This window comes from Populus alba, chromosome 13 (assembly GCF_005239225.2).
Source record: "Populus alba chromosome 13, ASM523922v2, whole genome shotgun sequence".
NCBI classification, from domain to species: Eukaryota; Viridiplantae; Streptophyta; class Magnoliopsida; order Malpighiales; family Salicaceae; genus Populus; species Populus alba.
The window spans coordinates 5,711,057-5,735,623 of NC_133296.1; the positions used below are offsets into that span (position 1 = coordinate 5,711,057).

General features: G+C 32.8%; 4 protein-coding genes and 1 long non-coding RNA gene across 7 annotated transcripts; 3 read left to right on the top strand and 2 right to left on the bottom strand.

Moving 5' to 3' along the window:
• Positions 1 to 1,006: 1,006 nt before the first annotated feature.
• Positions 1,007 to 3,745, bottom strand: LOC118042411 (cation/calcium exchanger 2). Its single transcript, XM_035050069.2, has 2 exons — positions 3,293 to 3,745; positions 1,007 to 2,946 (listed from the first exon to the last, which is right to left on the bottom strand). Exon 2 carries the CDS (start codon positions 2,939 to 2,941, stop codon positions 1,214 to 1,216), a length of 1,728 nt encoding a protein of 575 aa, XP_034905960.1. The 5' UTR covers positions 2,942 to 2,946; positions 3,293 to 3,745; the 3' UTR covers positions 1,007 to 1,213.
• A 4,263-nt stretch (positions 3,746 to 8,008) lies between these two features.
• Positions 8,009 to 10,418, top strand: LOC118042417 (uncharacterized). The gene is made up of 3 exons (XM_035050077.2): positions 8,009 to 8,379; positions 8,834 to 9,092; positions 10,171 to 10,418. The coding sequence occupies exons 1-3, from the start codon at positions 8,200 to 8,202 to the stop codon at positions 10,236 to 10,238; spliced, it is 507 nt and encodes a 168-aa protein (XP_034905968.1). The 5' UTR covers positions 8,009 to 8,199; the 3' UTR covers positions 10,239 to 10,418.
• A 222-nt stretch (positions 10,419 to 10,640) lies between these two features.
• Positions 10,641 to 12,663, bottom strand: LOC118042416 (protein pns1). 3 transcript variants are annotated; one of them, XM_035050074.2, is made up of 3 exons: positions 12,533 to 12,663; positions 11,150 to 12,307; positions 10,641 to 11,067 (listed from the first exon to the last, which is right to left on the bottom strand). In XM_035050074.2, exons 1-3 carry the CDS (start codon positions 12,641 to 12,643, stop codon positions 10,933 to 10,935), a joined length of 1,404 nt encoding a protein of 467 aa, XP_034905965.1. In that variant the 5' UTR covers positions 12,644 to 12,663; the 3' UTR covers positions 10,641 to 10,932. The 3 variants fall into 3 exon arrangements, with proteins under 3 accessions (XP_034905965.1, XP_034905966.1, XP_034905967.1); XM_035050075.2 differs by having other exon boundaries at positions 11,150 to 12,292; positions 12,533 to 12,643; XM_035050076.2 differs by having other exon boundaries at positions 11,150 to 12,303; positions 12,533 to 12,631.
• On the top strand, positions 11,455 to 12,670 carry LOC140954381 (uncharacterized). The gene is made up of 2 exons (XR_012167575.1): positions 11,455 to 11,595; positions 11,693 to 12,670. It is a non-coding gene; the product is annotated as an uncharacterized lncRNA (long non-coding RNA).
• Positions 12,671 to 19,351: 6,681 nt separating this feature from the next.
• Positions 19,352 to 23,795, top strand: LOC118042419 (beta-glucuronosyltransferase GlcAT14A). Its single transcript, XM_035050080.2, has 4 exons — positions 19,352 to 20,060; positions 20,250 to 20,325; positions 20,446 to 20,561; positions 23,049 to 23,795. Exons 1-4 carry the CDS (start codon positions 19,574 to 19,576, stop codon positions 23,561 to 23,563), a joined length of 1,194 nt encoding a protein of 397 aa, XP_034905971.1. The 5' UTR covers positions 19,352 to 19,573; the 3' UTR covers positions 23,564 to 23,795.
• The last annotated feature ends 772 nt before the right edge of the window (positions 23,796 to 24,567 follow it).

The following is a 24,567-nucleotide window of genomic DNA, read 5'->3' on the forward strand; positions in this document are numbered from 1 at the left end:
GTGTGTTTTCGGTTGAAAATATATTAAAATAATTTTTTTAAAATTTTATTTTTAATATCAGCACATCAATCTAAAATATCAAAAAAATTAATTTAAAATAAAAAAAAATAAAAAACATTTTTTAACAGCAAAAACAAATACTCTTCGTATCTGCAATTGTTATATCCAATGTCTTGGCCATAACGCCACAACAAAATTTTGCACGAGTTTGTGAGCATATTCAAATGGGGGCCAAACTCTGTTGTTTGGTAATGTAGCTATGAGCCAAAATTGACTCCAATCAATTCAATTTTCTTGTGCCGATGATGCAAGTGTTGAAACTCATGAATGAGCAATAAGATTAATAATATATAATGAAGGAAGACTGCTTTTGTCTTTGTCATATATATCAATTATTAATCTGTTTTTGTCATTTATACTTCAAAACCTTCAGTTTCTAGCAATGTGACGAGAAAGAAAGAAAAGGTTGGACTATTAGTTGTGCTTTAGCCAAGATATATTATATCACCAGCCACTATGCTGGGCCCAAAGCTGAGTGTGATACGTTTGGCCTCCTCCTCCTCCTCCTCCTCCTCCGCCTCCTCCTCCTAGTTGAGGGCTGGGGCCCTGAAGAAATGGATGGTGCATCACCACTCAACTGCATGTCTTGAGTATTACTCAGTTCCTCATTGCACATGTTGGAATGAGCAAAAGTAGTATAAAGTATGAACTCAATCATGATTTTTGGTTAACGTCCTGAAAACACATCCCAAAATTCCATTTCATGTGTCTTTCTTGTGTGTCTTAACTAAGAAGATGCATAGAATGTAAACTTCCAAAGTACACTTGAAGAATCAAATGAAATGGAAAATTATTTTCTAACAACTAGCTCCATGAAAATAATCCAAGCCCCATTCAATTCACCTCCCAAATGCTCTGCAATTAATATTCTTAGGCCCTGAAATACCAGGGTATCACAAGCTCATCACTTAGTCAAAATTACAGCAAAAATGCATTGGCGCAAAAATGGTTTTCGAACAAGTTGCTGGATTCATTCTGACAGCTTTCAGATTGGTGTATTCAAGATTACAAATTAAAGTTTATAGCCATTCTAATTGCCATGGAAGCTCTTAAGGAAATATACAAACATTTACTCAGAAGTGTAGCGAGTTAGCTCATCACCTCAGTGTTACAACAGCTAGCGATCACTGTACAGGAAGGAAGCTGGTTACAACTAAGTATGTGTATCGTGGAAATGGAAAGATCCAAGTTCCTGAGTTAGCCTCAAAGACACAGACATCATGTATATAGCCAAGAGCCCTCCTCCCAGAACCCAGTTGAGCTTCATGTTTCTCCTTGGTAAAACAACAAGTGCCCAAAGCAGGCCACCTACCAGAAAGCCTATTGTCTCCAGGAGGTAGGGATCTTTTGGGATTACAACAGATGATGGGTAAGCATACCAGGCTGAGACAACCAGAGACAACCCGAGACCGAAAAGGATGTTGAAAATGGGACCTGCATAACAGCCTGATATGGCTACTTGTGCGCCTTCAGGGCCACCATTCATAGCCAATATCAAATTTGTAATCAAATCACCAATTGAGTTTCCCCAGGAAAGAACTGTTAATCCTAGTATAGAAGGACTTATTCCAAATATAAACCCGAGTGAAACTATCAAGCCTACCAATTCCTGAGCTATTATATAACTCCATGTAACACTCATTAAGAATCCTCCTGCTAGCCAAGGAAGCAGGCACTTCTGTGGTGGACTTGACGTCTCAGTTGTTACATATGCAAGAACCCCTAATGTCATTCCTAACATCAACCCAATTCCATATACTATTAGGCTTGTGGTGAGGGTGGCACTCTCACCCTGGGCATTCCAAAGAGCTGATAGGAGAACCGGTGCCATTGTCACTGAAGCAACTGTGGCTGGCTTGGACCATCCCTTTTCACAGACAACAGGAATTGTCAATCTCCGAGGTAAGTAAAGAGGCATCTCAAGGATCCAGATGATTTTACGACAAGGAGCTGATAATCGTACACAAAAGCAACATTTGTTCATTTCTACTTCAGTACCACACTCCATATCACATCCCTGCACATAATTTTGCTCCCCTTTTTCCATGCTGCTTAAAATTGGTATGTTCAAATCACTGCCATAACTTGAACTAGCGTTCCTTTCGCTTTCATTTCCACCACCATTCCAATGGACTTGCAGGACGTAAACAACCATGAAGTAAACAATATACATCGACAGAAACCCCATTGCACCCCACAGATTGATCTTGCCATGAATCAGGATGAAAGTTAAGGATGCAAGAACTAAAAGGAAGAAGCAAACATCCCTAACAAAGGCACACCTGTTGACTCTAAATTCCTCTTGCTTCACCAAAATGCTTATGATTCCAACCACAACACAAGAAACAAAGGAAGCACCACCTAGTACTGTATTAAAACCAACGCTAGATGTCCCGTCACCCATAAAAGACACTATGCTGGCAAAAACATCAGGGGCGCCATTGCCAAGTGAAAGGAGGGTAATCCCAGCAATTGTAGGAGACAAATTCAACAGCTTAGACAATTTTTCAAGAGAAGAACAAAAGTATTCAGAAGCAGTGTTTCCCAACAGGTAAAACAATACTAAAAGCCAAAGAAAAGAAAGACAATAGCCCAAAAGAGGAAATCTTCCAAGATTGCAATAGAAAAGGTAAAGATAGTCAATATAGCCTTGGGAGACGCATGGGATATTTGATTTAATGTAAGAGCACTTGGCTTTGTAGTCATCCAGACTATGCAACCCCTGGCAGTCTTGTTGATCATTTTCCTTGAAAGATTGAGAACTCCCTAGCACAAGAAACCCAGCAGAACTGAATTGCACGATCAAGAAAACACAAGCCACCAAGAGAAAAGAGATATTTAAGAACAAGACATATTTCTTGTGCTCAGATATGGAGACCATGGTGCCTAATAGAGAAAACTCGATCAAATTCCCTCTTGAACACAAAAAAAAAGGTAATTAAAAAATCATGATGAAGGAACAGGGCCTATAATCACCAGACTTCTAGTTTCATTCAAGACAACATTAATTTAGCCAAATTCGAATGCAACAGCATCAAAGAAAGAGATGGAGAAGCTAAGGAAACAACTCAATCAAAACCCTTTTCCTAGACAACAAGATCGCACCAAATCAAGGAAAAGAACCGGGCACAGGACAGTAAGAGGCAGGTAGATTTATTCTAGAAAATATTCTTCTGAAAAACTTGGTTGAGAAATGAAGACCATTATACCAAATACAAAAAACAAAACTAACCCCCTTGATGATAAGTGTTTCGAAGAATGCTGGTTTGAGGAATGCAAATCGGAGGAATCTCCTGATTTAGGGCTGTGAAGGCAAAGCAAAGAATCTGAGTAGACCAGAGGAGGCAACAATAGCATCAGATATTATACGAGTACGATAATCATCACTGTTCACTAAGAGGGACACGGTTAAGGAAGAGCTGGCACACTTGCTTTTCTAACAGTGGCAACAGGACATCGGTGTAATTTTATGTGTCAGACGTCCTCTGGCATGGAGGGAAGTGATCTCGCTGAGCATGTGATCCTTGCGTGTATTACTCTCAGTGGTGCACGAAGCATCTCTAAGAACAACCTTGCAGAGAGATTTTGTTTTGTAATAGTTTATTTTCCTTTTCTATTTCTTCTACATAGAATTGGGAAATTGATTTATTGCCACCAGCCAAGTTCATCCGTCTCCCGTTAAATGAATTGATATCCACTTTGCCGACCACACCAGATCCCAACTAATTAATATATTGATTTCAGTTCCATTATCTTCTAAGGAAACTTTGGCGCCCGACACCTCTTGAAACACGTTGGAGCCAAAAAAAAAAAAAAAACAATTCTTTTAGATAAACGACAAACTTAGAGGAAGGGGTAAATATCTCCAGGACATTTCAAAAATATTTTTTTTTTATTTTTTTTTAAAATTATTCTTAACATGTTATTATCAAAACTAATTTTTTTTAAAATAAAAAAAATTATTTTAAAGTATTTCTAAATATAAAATATTTTAAAAATATTTTAAAAAATAATCATTACCACAATTCTAAACAATATTTTTTCATAATATTTTTAATGTTTAATATGGTGGCAGTTATTCGACAGCAGCGTAAAATTTTAAATTTTATTTTTATTATTTTAGTGCTTTGAATTGTTTGGATGTATTATATTAAAAATAATTTTTAAAAATATATATATTTTAAAAAATTAAAAAACTACTGCAAAACTATATATATAAAAACCCAACAAAAAAAAAAATCAGCATATATATAATTATTTGACAATCCAGGGACATGAGCGTATTCCAGCTATAGCTTTCCCACAACTTGAATTAATTGTCTCTGTGCGTTATCCAAATAACGAGGATTCATCATAGAGTCAATGCGTTCACATTAATTGTGAATTTATCAGAGTCAGAGTCAAGACTTCATGACATCATCACATGATTTTGTGTGGATTTCATTTATTTGAAATGGCTGTTTGGGAAAAACGCTTTATAAAATTTACTTTTTTTTTATATCGTTTTCAAATATTTTGAAGTCTTTTATTTATTCCCCCCCCCTGCCAAATCAGTGCATCACCAGCCCAAAAGTCGTGAAATATTGAATAATAACTATTCAAAATACATTTATTTTGATCATACATCATAATATATTCAAAATATATTTAGTGATATTATTAATTCTTTTAAAAAAAAAAAAATTAATCAACCAATGAAGCTTGCTGAAGAATTATTGAAGGTTTTCAAAGTACTTGCTAGCTGGTCAAAATTTTTTTTTTATTAGCATGGATATTTATGCATCGATTAATCTTACAGGCTCTAAAATTAATAATCATATAAGTCTTCAATAACTATCATATTAATAACCATGGAGCTTGAACTTAGAATTATGTTGATTGGTGGGGATTACAGCACCCTCAAATTTTTAAAAACCCCACATTCCAATCTAAAAATTTTAGAAGTTTTTAATTATACCACTCAGTTTTACAAGTTTTGCACTCTTCAATATTAATTATTTTCTTATCCATCCATCCAATGTTAAATCTTGGTTGCTCGAGTTCAAACCCTCATGACCAATTGATGTTACAATAGATTTGTTTTTGTCTCATTATTTTAACATCAAGAGCCGAGACCCTTCCGTGCTAGACGACGGCTCCTCCCTGCATCTTAGCAGACGGCGTGAACTTCACCGCCGCGCGAGGGGGAGGAAGGATGCCCGGGCATCAAGTACGTGTTGACTTTATCCTTTGAATTCCTTCTTGGATTTTGTATTAAAATCCCACTCTGCACCCTGGCTGGAGGTCATTGGTTATAGTAGGGTTGTCATCCATCGAAGAAGAAAAGGCACTTGCCTTATCTTTCCCAGCAATAAATTATCAAGGACGGTGACGGACGAGCATCGTTTTCCTTATCTTGATGTCAATTCCAGTAAATAGTGAAAGAATCAAATCCCATTCCTTCTCCATTGCTACTTTGTTCATCAACTCATGACTTATCTTAGTGCTGTTTCGAAGTTTTTATTTAGAATCAGCACTGTGGCAAGGAGTTTTCAAAATATCTCAGTTAGATACTTGTACGATGCATTGCAGGTCCAACATGTCGGGTCTCTGGAGCCTGTAATTCATCAAATTATCATGACACGCTAACGTATCAGTGTAATAAATCATTCTGTCATGTTCATGTATCATATATATATATATATATATATATATATATGTAGAAAGATATCATTCTATAATATCTGGTTTTTCACGGCGTGATGAAGGTTTATTAACAAGTAATAACTATTCAAGTTGTTGCAATATTATCAAAGATATGTTGAATGCAATTCAAGTTGTTGTATTACATAATTAGAGCAATGCATTTTAATGAATGGCAAAAATAGTGCATACGCTTCATGTATATCAAGAAAACTGCCATTATCAAGTTGTTAATGGACAAAGTCTATATCGCTTATCAAAATATAAAATAGATATATTACAAAATAATTTGACATCCAAAAATAAATTTTATAAAAAAACAAATAAAATATATGAGGAAACGTATATCTGACGAGGCTCTCATGCATCTAGCTCATCTAAAAAAAAACTTGTGAATATGAAAAGGATTTTGGATAAAATGCCTAGATCCACACTAGCTAACATGACAAGGCATAAAATTACTATAGTCCCTTATGGGTAAAATGCCTTGAAGTAATGTCGACAAGTCCTCTCAATGGTCACAATCTCTTATAAAAATTGATGTTCCTCCTTTAACTCGCACCATGACTCAGTGGGTACCTGTTTAAATAAGTTGCTAATATTGTAACAAATCAAACATAAATTTACAGTGTAAAACAAAAGGAAGATAGTCATAATGGAAAATAATTGCAAATATACAAATATGTTATCCACTTTGGCATGTTTTCTTGTTATAACCTTGTTATTATATATGTGGTATATATTTATTTTGTGTATGCATTCTCTAGCATCTATATCGTAATGTAAACAAGTGAATCTCCTTCGATCCTTTTGCTTCTCCATCTAGATAGACGTCCCTTTACTTTTGGCTAATTATATTCAGGCCATAGTGATAGGCCAAGTAAAAGTTAAGAACAAGGAGCAAATAAATTTTTATGCATGGTGTTAGAATAGAAAGGGTTCATAAATTGTACATAATCAACTTTTTATAAGGTGTGAACATAATTAATGGTACAATTATCATTTTCTATAAAGAAAATCTTTTTTGTGTGAAAGTTAATCGTTCATCGAACCTCCCGTCGATTACCAATCTAAAAAGGTCTCAACTTGAAATAAGCTAATTGTATGATTAAATAAGTCAATTATAAGATTAAATAGATTAATTTTTAGGGTCAATTTGTAATTCTTGTCAAATTTAGAGTACCAAATAAAAAAATATCATAAATTCATAATCATATTAAAAGTTTATCAATAATTCATCCTTAATTATATCTAAAATCTCGAATTATGCTCTAGGTATCAATTTGAAATTAAAAAGGATAGGAATTAATTGAATTTTTCACAAATAAGAGACCAAACTAAAATTTTGTTATCATGAACTTCAAACCTAGATTTTTCCACATATCACCTACTAATCTGCAAAAATCTCTACTTATTTTCATCATCTAAACAAATCATAACTTAAAATCACTATCCTTATCCAAAATCTTCTAAAATCAATCAACTAAACTCTTACCCTTACAATTAATTCTTCCATTAACCTTTAACACACAACTTAAAATCTCTATAACCTCAAGAATCTTAAAATAAAATCTAAACTTGAGAATCATGCAAACAAACCCAAAATCTTACCTTAAAAATTAAGAAAAACCTTTCTTCTTCTAGTTTTATTTCCTTAAGAATTTTGAGCACTTCTTTTTTTTCTTTTCTGTTTATTTATATTTATCAACTTTTTACAATAACCAAAATATACCTCACTCATTTATACCTAACGTTTACTCCTTCAAAAACATTATTGTCCTTTCTTATTAAATTTTTCCTTTTCTTTTAAAACATTACAAAGGGTTTGTGCTCAAATGATGACCGCGACAATGATGCAACTACAACATTTAAAAATTTTGAAATTTTAAATACTTTGAAAACATTGCTACCGCAACAATAAAATTTTCATTTAGCTATGTTAGTAATGATCTCACAACTCAACAAATTACATTACTTCTCAAAATAAATTTTCTATTACGTTATCTCTCTTAAAAAAAAAATTGAAGTATGCTAGATTTTTTTTAAAAAAGAAAAATATTTAAAGCTAACCTTTTCTTGATAAAATTTAATATAGTTACTTTTAATGGGCTTAAAAATTAAAGAATTATTTTTAAAACAGACAAAAAAGAAGAAGAAAACTGATGGGTTGGGATAGGAATGATATTGAGTGACAAATGTATTGGGCTAAAGTTTGTGCTGAAATTCAAACCCATAAACCCATCTATAACTATAAATACGGATCTCTCACTCGCCAAGCTCTCTCAGCTCTCTTCTCCATCGTAAACAACGAACGAGAGGAAAAATAATTCGAAAGCAGAATCGATTTCCCCAAAGTTTGAGTTTTGGGCTTTTTATAATTCGAGGATTGTAAACATAATAGCTCTGTGCTTTTGTATTGATTCAATTATTTAACTTTTCTTTTCTTTCTTGGGTTCAATGGATTCTACCATTAGAATTGGTTCATCAATTGTTTTTCCCATTTCTTCTTCTTCACCAAAATTATCAAATCTACGGAGGAAAAATAAGATTGAATATGGGTTTCGATTCGTTGGAAATGGGTGCGTCTCTGCACTCACTCCTAATGGCTCTGTTTCTCCCTCTGCTGCTTCTCATGGGGTTAGTTTCTTTTTGCTTTTTTCTTTTTTGGTATATTTTTCTTCTCTCAATTTTATTGGAATTTAGGAGATCGCTTGTTATTAATTTATTTTTTTTTATTTTCTTCTGTGTATCAACAAATTTTGCCATGATTACTGTTGTTCACTTGCATTTCTCATTGTTAAAATGAGAGGAGGGTAACCAATGTCTAGGCCGTTGTTAGGATTTATAGAAAGGTGCAATGTAGAAGCGAATGAATGAGTGGAATGCTAAATAAATTGATGTGTTTTTATCAATTTTTACTCCCAAAATAACCACGAGATTTTAAAATGATTTTGCCGGTACGTTTGGTACATATGTGAATGAAGTTCATGGGTGCTAATTCTTGTATGATTATTGTTATGCTGTTGGTTTTTCATTTTCATGTGTTTTCCAATGCACAGCTTCCTCAGAAATTAATTCTTTGATGTTCCAGGAGTCAAGTTCGGTGGGAGATATGAATAGAAGAAGAAGCAGTCTTGAATCTTCGTTTCGTTATGACAAACCTATACCAGAGGAGAGAATTGAGGAGCCTGTTGGTATTTCATTGGCTGAAAAAGTAATTGGAGATAATCCTCGGTGCACTGATTGCCAAGCCAAAGGCGCGGTTCTTTGCACCACTTGTGCTGGTTCAGGCTTATATGTTGACTCTATATTGGAAAGTCAGGGCATCATTGTCAAGGTCCGGTGCTTAGGTAAATTTGCTTTCACTTCACAGAGCATAATCTAACAGATGCAGTATACTTGTACGTTCTGTTATCTGAACTCCACTTAGCACTCCTATATCCCCCAATTTGATTTGTGGTTATTTTAGGATCATCCAGATCTAACTTGAAATTCCATACCGTATCATGTTTCCAATGAACTTACTTTGATAATGGATTTGGCATCTTTCACTATGACAAGTGACTAGTTCTGGGAGCAACTATTGAAATAGATGCCTTGAAAATACTTGCATATTTAAAGTATAACCTCTATTGATTTGAAAATACTTTTTTTTTTTCTTGTGGTAGAGGGATAGCGAGCTTTACACTTGGGTTGTTAGTGTGGGAAGAGTATCTATCATCTCTTTTCCACTGCACCCTTTTTGATCCTCATCATTTTTCCTACTTTAGTACTAAGCATGATCTCTCAATTCAAATTTGTACTCCCTCCATGGCTCCAGTCTTTAATCCATAAGCACTTGTGCATGCATAATTTGGAACACAAATGCCTGTGGTTTTTCCTGTGTAAATATTCTGGCAATGCTTGTTTTGTGAAATCATTTTGGTAAATGTCAAATACCATCCCTGGATTGGATCTAGGAAGTTCACAACGTTATTCCTTGAAAGCTATTGAGTGTGGCCTTACAACTGGATGGGTTATTGTCATAGGTTTACTTTTTTACTTTTCACCATATTAGGAGGATATTAATAGGTTTGCTGTGACTTCACTCTGAGGAGCTTTTTTAGGAATAAATACTTATATTATTATTGGAAAAAACCAATAGCAACTATATTCGGGTGATCTCATCTGATGGTTTTGTCCATATAGTGATTAAGAGTGCAGAATATTAGTGTTAAACCTAAAGTTATACTTACATGTTATTGAACATAAAATTATCTCTATACATTTTGGTAAGTAGCAAATCTTGAGTAGCTCAGCTGGTAGTCGTGCATGGGTCTTGGTCTTGTGGTGTGATTGCTAATGGTAGCTGATTGGTGGTTATCTTGATATGCTTGTTATATATATATAATATATGATATATATATATATATATATATATATTTGTAGGTTGTGGTGGAACCGGAAACATCATGTGCTCAGAATGTGGTGGCCGAGGTCATGTTGGACTCAAGTAACTTTTGCGCTTTGCTTTCTCGTTGCATTTTGTTGTACCCTCTTGCTGCAACGCTTACAGTTAGGTTGTCATATCTGTTTTAGTTATGTAGCCTTGCAATGTTGTATTAAAGTTTTTGTGTATCGACCTTTTAATTTCTCAATGGTATTCTTCCTCTATAATTTACCCTTGATTTTTTGAATGGTCTTGATCCCGTATCCACTTTATAGGCAAACTATTGATAATGTTTCCACTTCCCTTTTATTCAGTCGGTTTGATGTTGTTTTGCCTTAGAAAGTATAAAAAATGGATCTTAAAAGAGTTTCTTAACATGATTACACTTGAAATCAAAATTTGGTAATTTGCTCTGCATCAGTGCATTGGAATTTTGTCCTTTGTGACCTGAGATCTGCTCCATGGAATGTGACCATGGTAATCATTTGATTCAAGGGAGTTAAATTCAATATTTTTGAAGATGATCTACGTGCAAGAGAACTTGGGCAGATTATACTGAATATAAAAGCTGTGACTAATGTCTCATTCACAGGACAAGTTCTCTTTTACGAACAAAAAAATTGCAATCCTGACGTGTTTGCAGAATCACATGCCTTTTAACATCAATTGATGTTGCCCTGGTCTACGTGGTGTCTGGTGCAAATATTCAATCTAAAACAATGAATCTGTACTCAGCAAGCGAGATGAAGCCCCCATGATTGTTAATCTCCGTATCTCTGGAACTCTTCAAGGCGAAATAGAATAGCTGGGTCAAGCCGCGAGTTCTGTGGGTTCTCTGTGTAAGCAATGTAGTAAGCTGAAACACATGATTGTAGCCATGCCATTTCTATCCGACACTGCAAGCAAAAAAATTGTCTATCAGTTTCTGAGCATTGTTGTAAGAAATGTTTCCTGTTTTGAAGGCTGCTGATCTCTTACCATGAAGTAGCCAATCAGGAATGCATAGATTGACACTTCTGTAGCGTAACTCTTATGAACTGCAAACGTCCATGCTCCTCCAGCTAGCGTGCATATTGCACCTCCTGCCATCCCGGAGAGAAAACAGAAAGACCCTGTCAGATCTCTGTCAATTATAGGTTCCAACCCAACACTCTTCAGCATCTCCCATGTATCCATGGATGCCTGCACAAACCCCTTATTATAAACCCCTACTTGCACAAGACCCCACCGATTCCCATAGCTAACCAGAGTTGCAGCAACAGTAGCGTAACAGTTAGCGCAGGAAAACAAGAACTCATCTGTGCCCCCCACAATCAAACTTATCGCTCTGGCTGAACCGTGGACTACAGTAATAATCGGGACAAGGACTGAGCTGATGCACACACTTCCCATGGAGTAGTTGAATGTGTCCCGTAAAGCAATTCGTAAGTCCATTTCTACCCCATATGCAAAGTGTAGGTATTTGACGCGTGCAATTGTAACTTGCAACGTGTTTCTTATCACTTGCGTGCTCCATGCCAGGCTGGCAAGGATGGCTAAAATGAACAGGGTGTCCATTACAGTTCCAACAGCGGTGGCTCCGCCAATACCAGATACCAAGAAACAGGAATACACAGTGCCTGTGATGATTGAAAGATTGACCACTGTTGTAGTCTTCGCCGGAGGGGAAGCAGCAGCAATTGATAAAACCTTGGTGGCATAATCGAATCGAGGATTCATCCAGCAAGCATAAAGGGATAGGATCAGAGCAAGAACTATTGCAATTACGCCTATTGTTAAACCTGCAGCAGAGCCTATTAGCACAAACAGCACGCCAACTGCACAGGTTAGCAAGGGGCTAAGCCAGAAGGCTGTTCTCAGTGCTCTTGAAGGGTTGCAGAGAGTAAACCATTGCCATGTGAAAGCCACAATTCCAGCGCATCCTGTTGCAGTAAGGAGTGGAGGATACCACTTCTTGGGATGAAAATGGTGGCTGTGGGCAGAGAGTAGGCCACGGATGGTGAGGCAGATTACTAGGATGGCGATTAGGACCATGTGCAAGAAAAAAAGGACTCGAAAGAGCCTCAAGACTAATATCCCCGCCACCATTGCGGTTTCAAGCTGGATGCTTGATTCTTCAACCTGCAAAAATACTAACTAAGCCAGTTGGTAGATAAGTTACAAAGTCAACTCACTGTTTCTGATGCTCAAGATCTAAAAAATGAATGATAGTACTCTAAAGAAAGGAATAGTTAGCAAGAAATAAAGAAGCAAGAAAAGGAACATGAAATGCCACCTATAAGAGGGGGGGTGGGGGGTTGCTGATGAAAGATGATAAAACAGAATCAAGAGATTGATTTGAGAGAGGAATGGAGATAGAACCTGGTTGGGGATTATGTATGGAAGTTTTTCCTCTTGAACTTGAATGTGGAAGTTCTGCACGTTAATAGCTGTAACTGCATCATCATTAATCATTTCCTTGCATCTTTTCATTGATGGCTACTAAACTTTACACTCAAAGTCTTGGTCTTCTCCGCTTAAAACAAATAACCTCTTCGTTTTATTATCTTCCACTCTCTTGGCGGCCACGATTCTCCAAAATCACAGGCCTGGTCAAATTAAAATCCTCAAACATCGTTCTACCACTCTTGTTTTACTGTTCTTTACAGGTCAAAGGGCACGAATATATCACTGTTAAGACCTAGACTTTTAACTTGTGAAAGCCTTCTTTGACAAAATCTTGTATATTGCAAGAAACTGACCAGGTCCCCCTTCTCCTTCACATTTCCTCTCAATCTGATCACGTGTTAGCATGTGTGAGTTTTGGGTTTAATGAGTGGTGATTGACTTGGAAGGTAGAGAAGTTAAGAGATAGGTCTACAGAGGTGACTTGTCGAAGGGGTTTCTCATCTCTCTAAGCTATTTCTCGCGATGCAGTTAGCTTTGCTTAAAGAAAGTGCAGAAAAAGAAAAAAGGCGCAGCTGTCTCTTCATAGAAAGAGTGATGTTTGGTAGGTTTAACTAAATCTGTCCATCAAATACTGAAGAGATCCTCTTCCAAAGGATAACCAGAGTTGGATTCAATGTTACACCATCTTCAGTGCTGGGAAATTACAAGTGGAAGATTCAAATGTAACGCAGTCTTGGACAAGACCTTAGACTGGATTGAAGATGGGGGCCCGGATTCCAGATTCTGTGAATCGTTTCTGGCCATGAGCATAGCAAGGAGGGAGGAACTTGAAATTTTATATTTTAAAACTGCTTCATAATGATTTTATTTCTAATCTCATTAAAAATATATTTCTTAATATATAAAACAAAGTTCTTGACAACAATTCTATACTAACATATGGTACATAACATCTAAAATTATAGCTTAAAAAAATTGTCATAAATTGATATTGTTCTTACTGACTTATTGTTTTGTACAAGTGGATTAAACATAAATATTAAGCGGATTTTTTTTTAATTTATTGATTATGTTCCTAATTTTTTTAGTTGTCCTGTACTTTATTTTTAATCATTAGTAAATTCATTATCATCATTTTTTCTATGAAATTCATAACAAAATACTTATCAATTCATCAAAACTCATTTCAATTCATAACAAAATACTTATCAATTCATCAAAATTCATTTCAATTTATATCCATTAGCATATAATATTACCTATACATATATTAATTCACCAAACCCATAAATTATTATAAACCTTAACATTTTCAATAGCTAATTTTTAAAGGTGCAGATCCAATATTTTTTTGAGTTTTCATATCTTGCTAACCTATCAGGAAGAGATGAAATCTTCAACGCAAGTATAAAAAAATATGACTACTAGGCAAGCTTAACTCTTTTCTCAAACCCATCAGCTGTCTCATTCTATATCCTATATATATTGCAGACCAAGCATAAAATTCTTAGCCCCAAACCCTATATTAAAAAGAAAAGAAAAAAGAAATTTCCTTCTTGGATTTGATTTTGAATGGTGAGGGGGCAATTATCCTCTTTTACCCCTATATGGCTCTATCACTGTTTCTACACAATGAATGTAGCTTTAATTTATAGTCTCTGAATCTGATCATACCAATCTGAACATGAGATATTCAAGTAGAAACATCAAAGTGGATTAACCTCTTTTTTTGATGTTTGATATAAAAAAATAATTCTCAACAAACATGACACCCTTAAACAAGTTCATTTTCTGGTGTTTCGTTGACAATGACTGTTAACCAACCTATCATACATCAACTACATTAGGTGGGGGGGGGGGGGGGGCTACTGGTTAATTACAAGAAAACTGCTTAACATTATATTCTTACAAATTATAAAATACCAGTGGTAAGTTAAGGTCAAGCTAAGCATATTCCATTCACTTGCAACGAGCCGTGGAGGGGCTGGGATCCTTTCTGAGATATATATATATATATATATATATATATATATATATATATATATATATATAGAGAGAGAGAGAGAGAGAGAGAGAGAGACCAGAAACCGAGGGTATATTTGCAATAAAATTTGAGCTGCAATGTTAAGTAAATTGGTTTTCACAGTACTATATCAGTCTAAGGTATCAGTTTGTGTTTGAATATGCGGTTTATAGTGTTTTTTAAAATAATTTTTTTTTTATTTTTTTTTTATTATCATATTAAAATCATTGTAAAATACTAAAAAAATTATCATTTTAATATTTTTTTCAAACTAAAAATATTTTTAAAACATATCTAAAAACAAAAAAAAAAAACACTCTTGAACACAATTTAAAGACTAGTTCTCCATGTTAAAAAAAAAAGGTTACGCTAAATGATACCAAACCAACTTCAATCCACTCTAATTCATTAATGAAGTTCATTCTTTCTTTTTAGGTGGGAAAGATTTATTTATGATTCTTTCTTTTTAGGTGGGAAAGATTTATGACAAATGCGGTAATGCTAGAAAATAATTCCAGTGGACAAGCTTCTGCAAACAGTAGGAAGACCATTAGGTGGTCAGAAGCTCAGTGAGTTCTTAATTATAGTTCTAGGCTAGGCTAACCATATAGTATTTATTATAGAGCTTGGCCACTTCAAAATCTGGGAATCTGCCAAAATTTTTATTGTATTTATTGATTTATATATAACATATTAATTTAGAAGTTTTAGTAGAATAACACCATTTAAAAAATATTTAATAAAATAATATATTTTTATATTATCATGTTTTAAAAACATAATATAAAAATTAATGTAACAGGGACAAGGGAAGAAGAGGAAACTAAAGATCCTTAAAGACTCGTGCTCTCTTTATTCCTAGACAAGCATTATCAGTTTATCACATACAAGAAATGATCTAAGCTTATAAAAGAAAAGTGCTAACCAAATGTGCAAGGTGAGCTTTGTCTTTGTAAATTTAAGGCTAAATTTTATAGCTTGTTTGAATCACTTGTTAAAATGTTTTTTACTTAAAAATATATTAAAATTATAATTTTTTTTATTTTCAAAAAATTATTTTTAATATTATTGTATCAAAATAATTTAAAAATATCAAAGAATATTAATTTAAAGCAAAAAAATTAATTTTTATTTAAAATATTTTTGAAATGGAAAGAAGGAACTCAAAATTATAATTTAGTGATCGGGCCTAGCAAGGCCTCAGGGTAGACTGTGGCCATCTTCTATGAGTTGGGACCATCCTCCAAAAAAATGAATGGGAGGGACTGTAAGCCATGACCAGGCCCATGTAAGTTCTCATATGGCAATAATCTATAACTTGGTAGAAATACGACGACACTAGAAATATAACTAGTTATTTGATTTGGGTTTGGTGAGAGTAATTTTTTTTTTTTTTTTTAAAGTTATATATATATATGATTTTTTAATGTGTTTTTATAAATAAAAAAATTATGTAAATAAAAAACTCATGCATAGATGTAATCAAATAACTCGAAAGTTATAAGTGTTAATAAATAAAGAAAAAGCCATTAATGATAATAAAAAATAAATTTAGAAAAATTAAAAGATAAATATAAATCAAGATACTTAATCTCACAAGCCAGAATACTCGAAAGCTAGATTTTTGTATTAAAATTATTTTTTTATTAAATCAAACAATAATAGAAATAAACATACACATTAAATTGATTAAATAACATAAAATTAAAAAAAATATTATGAAAGGCTGCATATATTAAAAATATTTTTTAAAAATATATTTTTATTTGAAGAAACAAAATTAATCTATATAAAATATAAAAAACAATTCTAGATAAATCAGAACATTTTTTTCAAAAAATAAAAACACACACCGTTTTAAAAAAACATATCTATCTAAAAAGGTTAAATAAAAAAATAACAGATAAACAATTTTAATAAAAATATAAACCGAAGAATTATTTTAGAAAAAAAATTAATTTGAAAAAAATATTAGAAAAAAATAAGCTCAAATAATTTGTGGCTTAAGCTATCAAACCTACACCCTAGACCATAGATTAAACTGGGATTAATATTTTTTTTCTTAAATTTATATTTAGCCTTTTTTAAAAAAATCAAAATATGGCCAAAAAAGGTTAAATAAGAAACAACAAAATCACATAGTAGCAATATTAATTAAAACATAAACTTAAAAATTATTTCAGAAAAAGACAATAAAAAAACAATATCAATTTAAAAAAGCAATATCATAAGAAAAAAAAAAACAGCACCCAAAAAAGGTCAGATTCTAGGGCCCACGGCCTAGCTCGACTGGGCCATTGCAAAGAAAAACTCATTCGTGTAGCCGGGCCTTTAAGCCTAGGTTCGGGCACTTGGCTTTTTTATATTTAAAAGGGACAGACAACTTGTTGTTTGTTTTTTTTTTTTAAAAAAAAAAAAAAACTATGCAAGTGACATGTCGCCTGTAAAGGCAAATGACATGTCATCTACACACCCAGATTCCACTCACCCAGAGGAGCCTAGATATTTATACCAAAAATAATATAAATAATATAAATAAATTTTTGTATTAAAAATGATATTTTTAAAATCTAAAAGGACATAAATTATATGTTATTTTGAAAGTTTAAGGACCTAAGAGTATTGTTGAAATATGTTCCCGTATGCCTTCCATGTTTCTGCTTTTTTTATTTAAGTCTTTTTTTTTTTAATTCAACTATTTTCTAAGAAATCCAAAGTTAATTGAACTTTAATTATAATGAAATCACCCAAAATTAAACTTAGAGGACCAAAATGAATAACCCAAAAATATACAGTATCATTCACAATGTTTTTTTTATGTGCGTGAACAATGCAGCTCCACAATACCTTAGCCAATACATTTTAGATTATAAGTAATAATAATATGACACTAGTCTGTAACTTGGTACAGACACAGATACAAACACGAGAGTTAGATATAACTTGCTATGAATTATAAATTCTAAAATTTAGGATATAATTTTTTATAGACAGAAATTATTTTTTTAATAATTATATAATATAATATTTTTTTGAAATAATTAAAAAATATCTCCTAAAAATAAATAATAATATATCGTGATCTATGCTTACTTCAAAATTGTAAATTAATTTGATAGATAATAAATATTAAATTTGTTTATAATTATTAGGATGATAGTGAATAAATCATTAATAATTTCATTTCTTATTTTTCATAATTAATTATTGCTACTTATTTCCATTTTATTTTAGTATTTTATGATAACAAAAAACAATTTTTTCTTAAATAAATGCAACAATAAAAACAGTGATAATATCATATTTCTTATATAAAAGAGAAAATAATTCCATGAATCTTTATATTTTAGGAGTTGTATCCCACATGTCTTTTTATATGCTTAATTGCATCCAATTTATCATTAAATAGTTATTGTTTATTTAATATATCATCTTGTCATCAATAAAGTATTGATCTAGCAGTTAAGACATTACTATATCCCTACAAGAATAAAAATATAAGTTTGATTTCTAGAAAGCGTATTTATTAAGAGGGGTAGCAACAAACAGAACTAGTTTTATTTTTTAAAAAAAATATAAAAATATCCAGGTAAAAACATATAAAAAAATATATCATCCCATTGATTTTTACTATCAAAACTAATAAAAACACAATTGACGGAGCCCTTTTATACTATATAAAAATTACAATGATTGCTTCTTCTTCTTTTTTTCTTTTTTTTTTGTGTAAATAGTTATAAATAATTTATTTGAAAAATATAAAATTCCTATGAGTGGAATGTTTTTGTTTCTTTAATCCCTAGCACTAAAAACTATTTTAGACTTACTATTTTAAGTAAAATTATAAACTTTATCCTAAAATAGATTATTATTATTTCTCGATATCAATATAGAGGATGCATCTTTAGAATTATTTGGAGAAATATTTAATCTCAATTGACAAATAAGTTAATATAAAAACTAGTCAGATAACCCCTGCATTGCGAGGATGAAACAATTTTGATCATACTATCATTTGTATATAATCAATTGTTTAGTGATTTAACTATATCTTACATCTATTAAAAATGATTAACCCAAAATATATATAATTTTTATAGCATTTGTTTTTAAAACTAGGTATTGGTATGCTTTTTATTGATTAAATATTAATTTTTTTTTTCTAAAAATAAAATAAAAAAGTAACACAAACTTGAAAAATGTATAATATATTTATTTAGTAAATGTTTTAAAGAAATAAAATATATAATTAAATAACTATATTATTATAAACTCTTAAAAAATTTGAAGAACCTTAATGTGCATTCATCTAGTTTAAAATAGAGTTTCATGATTTTTTTTGTGTTTATATAAAACAATATTCAATATCTATTTTAAATCGAAGCTTATGATATGATCTATAATTGGTTTAAGTAAAACTAATTTACTAGGTATGTTAAGAAATTGCAATTCAAATTTTTTAGTTAAATATTTTTTTATATATATTTTTCTCTTTTATTTAAAATTAATTTTTTTTTATATTTTTAGATTATTTTAGTATGTTAATATTAAAAAAAATTTAAAAATAAAAAAATTTATTATTTTAATATATTTTTAAATAAAAAAAAATATTTTAAATCCCAACCATAAAGTTACCTGGAACGGCGCGTGGGCTACTTTCGAGTTTACCGACTAACCCATGTGAAATTTTCACTCTTTTGATACCTTAATTTGTATCCACAAGAGTCCACTACAATCCATTCCCAACCTCGTTAAAGGCCTAACTAATTTAGTAATTTCACCTCTTTCCTCTTCTCCATCTGTACTTAATGAATCTCCATGTCAACAACTGCGATAATGACAACCGGAGGCCTTCCCTTTAAAGCAAGGAGCTCCGTTATTATTCCCGTTCTCACAACACCCTCCTTCGCCATTAAGCCACCTTAATTTCTCCCTCCCTTGATCACTTTCCTTCACATTTTCTTCTTCTTCTTCTTCTTCGATTAAATGAAATGGGCATCAAACTGTTCATGATCTCATTCATGGTAACCTCGATACTCTTCTCTCTACTGTACATCCCAACAAAACTAACCACACCCATTGCCAAATACAACCCTGTGATCAACTTGAACATGTTGAAAGACCTCAAACCATATCCAGTAACGTTCGCGTACTTGATATCAGCATCTAGAGGTGACGCGAAGAGGCTAACGCGTCTGCTGAAGGCATTGTACCATCCGGGGAACTACTATCTGATTCATGTGGATTCTGATGCACCGGAAAAGGAGCATAGAGAAATAGCTGAATTTGTGTCTAGTGATCCAGTTTTTGGTCTGGTGGGAAATGTTTGGATTGTCGGCAAACCAAATCTGGTTACTTACAGAGGTCCTACTATGCTTGCTACTACACTCCATGCAATGGCTATACTGTTGAGGACCTGCAAATGGGACTGGTTCATTAATCTCAGTGCCTCTGATTATCCCCTGGTCACCCAAGATGGTATGGTGAGTGGCCTTTTTTTTTTTCATTTTATTTGCACTATCCTCTGTTATCTGTCCACCACTGATCTTGGCTTTGTGTTTTACAGATCTTTTTTCATTAAATTCTTGCTGTTTTTGCTTCATTTTTGTTTCCAGACTCTATGTTCAATAATGTAGTAATTATTTCACCTATCTTTGCTGTTATCAGATCTGATTGATGCCTTCTCTACCTTGCCAAGAAACCTCAACTTTATACAGCACAGCAGTCGCCTGGGATGGAAACTGTACGAGACCTTTTCTTTTTCCTTTTTCTCTTTTTTGCTCATCATTTTTTTTTTTTAATTTTGTGAAGTTTTGAGAGGAATTTGATTATTAAAAACATTACTAATATTAATCACCATCAGGAATAAGAGAGCGAAGCCAATCATGATAGACCCTGGTCTCTACAGCCTGAACAAATCAGAGATCTGGTGGGTAATTAAACAAAGGAGCCTCCCAACTGCCTTCAAGCTCTATACAGGTCTCTCTCTCTCTCTCTCTCAGTCTTTTTGTTTCATATGAGAAGGACCTTGCTTATCACAAGACATGGCCACCATGACCTTCCATTCTCTTATCTATGGGCTCCATGCATTGTTTTTCACCAATTTTTTTTAATTTTTTTTTAATTTCTGCCCCCACCTGATTATCAACAGCATGTGAGCTCTGAAATGAAGAGACAGCACGCATTTCATAGTACATGGTACTCACTGTACAAAATTAAAAAAAAATGGAATTACTAATTTATGGGTTTTTCTTTTTGGCCATTATTTTGGATGTATTTGAAAATATGCCCAATCTTTCCAAATGTCTTGCTAGTAGGACCTTGTATCATTCGTATTTCCATGCGAAGTCATTGCCGACAAAAAGTCCATCCTGGCTTTTACTTAAATGGTAACGATTAGAATGCAAATCACATTTTCTAAGACTATGCCCTCCTTTCAAATCTCCTGAACTCTACAACAAAGACAATGCATGTTTTAAAGTACAATGAAGGTTGTGTTTTAGAGTATTTTTTATTTAAAAATATATTAAAATAATATTTTTAATAGTCATATTAGTACATCAAATTGGTTTAAAAACATTAAAAAAATTAATTTTAAATAAAAAATATTTTTCAAATTTAAATAAAACAATATTTTGAGCACGAGACCTAACCCCTTACCTTCTGCCTCTTTTTTGGTACAAAGAAATATAATATATAAAGGAATCTATTTTTTAAAGAAATTTAATCAAGTAGGTCGAATTTGACAGGCTTTTATCATTTTGCAATCAATCTTCTACTTCTTGTTAACAAAATTCTTGTTGATAGTTGAATAAGACCTTGGACCTAATTAATGGTAGCTTCAACAAACTGCAAGTAGCAGTCTTAGAAAAAAAAAAAAATCACATCTAAGAAGATTAGGGTTAACTTCCGGCTAAATGGTTAGGATGTCATATTGAAGTTTACAGCACGTTGTGAAAGTGCGGTCCTCCATGCCTTGAATCACAACAATTCAGGTAAGCCGTAAGCCATGTAATTATGCAATCATCAGATGAAAAAATAAAAAATATATAAAACTCAACGCCAAATTATCGTTTTAGCTTTCGAACATCAAGCCCATGTTCAAAGTGGAAAAAAGCAACAAGTGGGACAGTGTACAAAGTGAGAAAAACTGAGTTCAGAAGCCACTACTTTCCATCAAAGATTTGATGTGCTGTCTTAATGCATCTTTCATGAAGTTTTAGTTTGAGTGCTGCCCAGAATATTGTGTTAATGTGGAAGTATCCCTCGCTTTTCCTTAATTTCTTCATCATACAGCACATAGAATTGTGTAATGGTAGATAACTTGTTGTCGATGCTAGCTGGGTTTCATGTCATAATCAGCATTTTTGAATTACCCTCAGAGCATGTTAGGCATCCCATCACCAACCTAACCACGTATGGCTCCACCATTTCGCAAGCTGCGTAAAACCTCAACATAGCCATTGAATCACCACCAGACAATGAGATGTGTCCAGGTTGGATTTCTAGGTGAGCCCTTGAAATGACCTACAAAGGGGACCAAAGACAGACAGCTGTATGCTCTAGGCTGCACGATCTAGAAAATTCACATGACAAGGCCAAGTTGATGTTAGAATACACGTGCTCTCCAGTTCTTTTGGAGAGCTTTGTAGATTTGTAATAATGAATGCCCCGATTGAAAGAAAGGAATAGACAAAGTAATTATTCCAAGTTGCTTTGAACTGATTCCAAGGCGCAACATGCAGAAGGAACTGAATATAAAAATTCTTGACAAAAGAGTACAGCAAGCCATGTCCTTACCTGTGTTCATGTCATGGATTTTATGATTTCCTTTTTTAGCTTTTAATAATCGGTATGAGATAAATGTGGATTCATAGTATGTTACGTTTATTACTATTTTTTTTTTTTATTTTTATAGTTGAATGTGAATTTAAATCGTTTGATTTCTTCCATTAATGTTTTATTTTGTTTTCACAAAATAAGATCAAGATTTTTACAAGCTGAATTATCAGTGTCAATCAGCTATGTTGTTGGATATGATCCAGGCCCGGAGGCTGTTCATCCTTTTACAAACTAGCTAATTGGAAATGAAAGTGCCTTTTTTTCTCTTTTAACGCTAGATTATCTCTATGACATCATAATTAAAATTACCTGTAGATTATACTGGTAACCCTCATGGTTTCAGAATCATTCCACATTGCAGAAAACATAGATGATTGCTTTGATTGTGGATGTGGCAGTTCCCTTTGCAATATGCAGGGCTGGCAGTCTTTATTTTTTCCTTTCAGATCACCCCTTCATGCTTTTTCATCTTCCAGAAACACACTAAACATAATGTTCCCATCGAACAACAATTTTCTTTGGCATTTTCCAATTTTAAATGGATTCATCTATATATGTGCAGTGTCTTTCAAGTTTCCAATAGTTACAACAATCCTAATTTCTCTCAATTGCTTTGCATAACAGGTTCTGCTTGGACCATACTGTCAAGATCTTTTGCTGAGTACAGCATTGTGGGCTGGGACAACTTGCCAAGGACTCTTCTTCTCTACTACGCCAACTTTGTGTCCTCCCCTGAAGGCTACTTCCAAACTGTAATATGCAACTCTGAAGACTATAAAAACACCACAGTGAACCATGACCTTCATTACATTACATGGGATACACCTCCTAAGCAGCACCCTCGGTCCCTAGGAGTTAAAGATTACAGAAGAATGATCTTAAGCAGCAGGCCATTTGCAAGAAAGTTCAAGAGAAATGATCCAGTTCTCGATAAGATTGATCGCGAGCTTCTTAAGAGATACAAGGGACAGTTTGCTCACGGGGGCTGGTGTGCCAGGAGTGGCAAGAGGCATGGAACATGTTCAGGGTTCCAAAACGGGAATTATGGTGTTTTGAGGCCTGGACCAGGATCAAGAAGGCTGCAAAATTTGCTGACCAAACTTCTTCCAGAAAAGAACTTCAAGCGGCAATGCAGATGAAAGTTCTCTCGAAATGAAAAAACAAAAATAAATGCGTCGTATAATTACTTGGCTGGTTGTTTGGCGAGATACATTGAGAAAAGCTGATATAAGATGCTTATAGAGAAATATTATTACATGTTAATACCAGCTAGAGAGAATCGATAACATTTTGAAAAGCTACAATGTAATTAAACACCAAGTTTTTTGATAGTTATACATGATGACTGCATGAACTACAAGTAAAGATGTATGGAAATTGCTTACAACCAGGTCAGTACAAGTAAGAATTTATAATTCTACTGCCCGAGTCATTCTCAAAATCTTTATTTCATTTCGTTTTGTAACAATAAAATAAACAGTTGTAAGGATTCAAATGGTTAAGTGTTTTTTTTTTTTTTTTGATGTTGACAAAGTCATTTTTTTTATTAGTAGGATGGTTATTTGAATAAAAATTAACTTAAAAAACAATTAAAATAAATATTCATATAAATTTAAATGATTTAAATTCAAAAGAAAAACCATACATTTCTTTAGTTGCAACTCCCCTTTTGTTTTCATTCATTTCTTTTCCACTTTGATGAAAAAAACATGTTTGTTTTTTTGTTTTTTGTTTTTTTATCGTAAGCATTGGCCTCTCAAATAAAAACTTGCTAAGATTTTAAAACAATTAAAAAAAAAACAAAAAATAATGGTTCAATAATGTTGATGTGACTGTATTAAAAATAAATAATTAATTTGAAGTAATAATATAATAAATTAATAATAATACAGATTTTTATTTTTATTCTCATGGAATATTAATGTGTAATTTATTTAAAAAATTATCAATATAATTTTATACATAATTATTTAAATTGCAAATAGTACCATAAAAAATCTATTCCTGTTTGAGAAAAAGACATAAATTAAATTATTTTTAAATACTATTACTTTTATTTATCTAGCAAGAAGTTTCTTTCAAAATATTAAAAAAAAAAAAAAACCAAGAGCATGAAGCCTAGGAGTGCTTAGACTTGCGAGAC

Bases quoted from the DNA above. Each gene is read 5' to 3' on its own strand.
- LOC118042411 (XM_035050069.2), bottom strand. From the start codon at position 2,941: ATGGTCTCCATATCTGAGCACAAGAAATATGTCTTGTTCTTAAATATC.
- LOC118042419 (XM_035050080.2), top strand. From the start codon at position 19,574: ATGGGCATCAAACTGTTCATGATCTCATTCATGGTAACCTCGATACTC. The intron at 20,061-20,249 runs GTATGGTGAGTG...TGCTGTTATCAG, and splicing joins TCCCCTGGTCACCCAAGATG to ATCTGATTGATGCCTTCTCT. The intron at 20,326-20,445 runs GTACGAGACCTT...AATCACCATCAG, and splicing joins AGTCGCCTGGGATGGAAACT to GAATAAGAGAGCGAAGCCAA.
- LOC118042417 (XM_035050077.2), top strand. From the start codon at position 8,200: ATGGATTCTACCATTAGAATTGGTTCATCAATTGTTTTTCCCATTTCT. The intron at 8,380-8,833 runs GTTAGTTTCTTT...TTGATGTTCCAG, and splicing joins CCTCTGCTGCTTCTCATGGG to GAGTCAAGTTCGGTGGGAGA. The intron at 9,093-10,170 runs GTAAATTTGCTT...ATATATTTGTAG, and splicing joins TGTCAAGGTCCGGTGCTTAG to GTTGTGGTGGAACCGGAAAC.
- LOC118042416 (XM_035050074.2), bottom strand. From the start codon at position 12,643: ATGAAAAGATGCAAGGAAATGATTAATGATGATGCAGTTACAGCTATT. The intron at 12,308-12,532 runs GTTCTATCTCCA...CAACTGGCTTAG, and splicing joins CATACATAATCCCCAACCAG to TTAGTATTTTTGCAGGTTGA. The intron at 11,068-11,149 runs GTAAGAGATCAG...TTTTGCTTGCAG, and splicing joins TCCTGATTGGCTACTTCATG to TGTCGGATAGAAATGGCATG.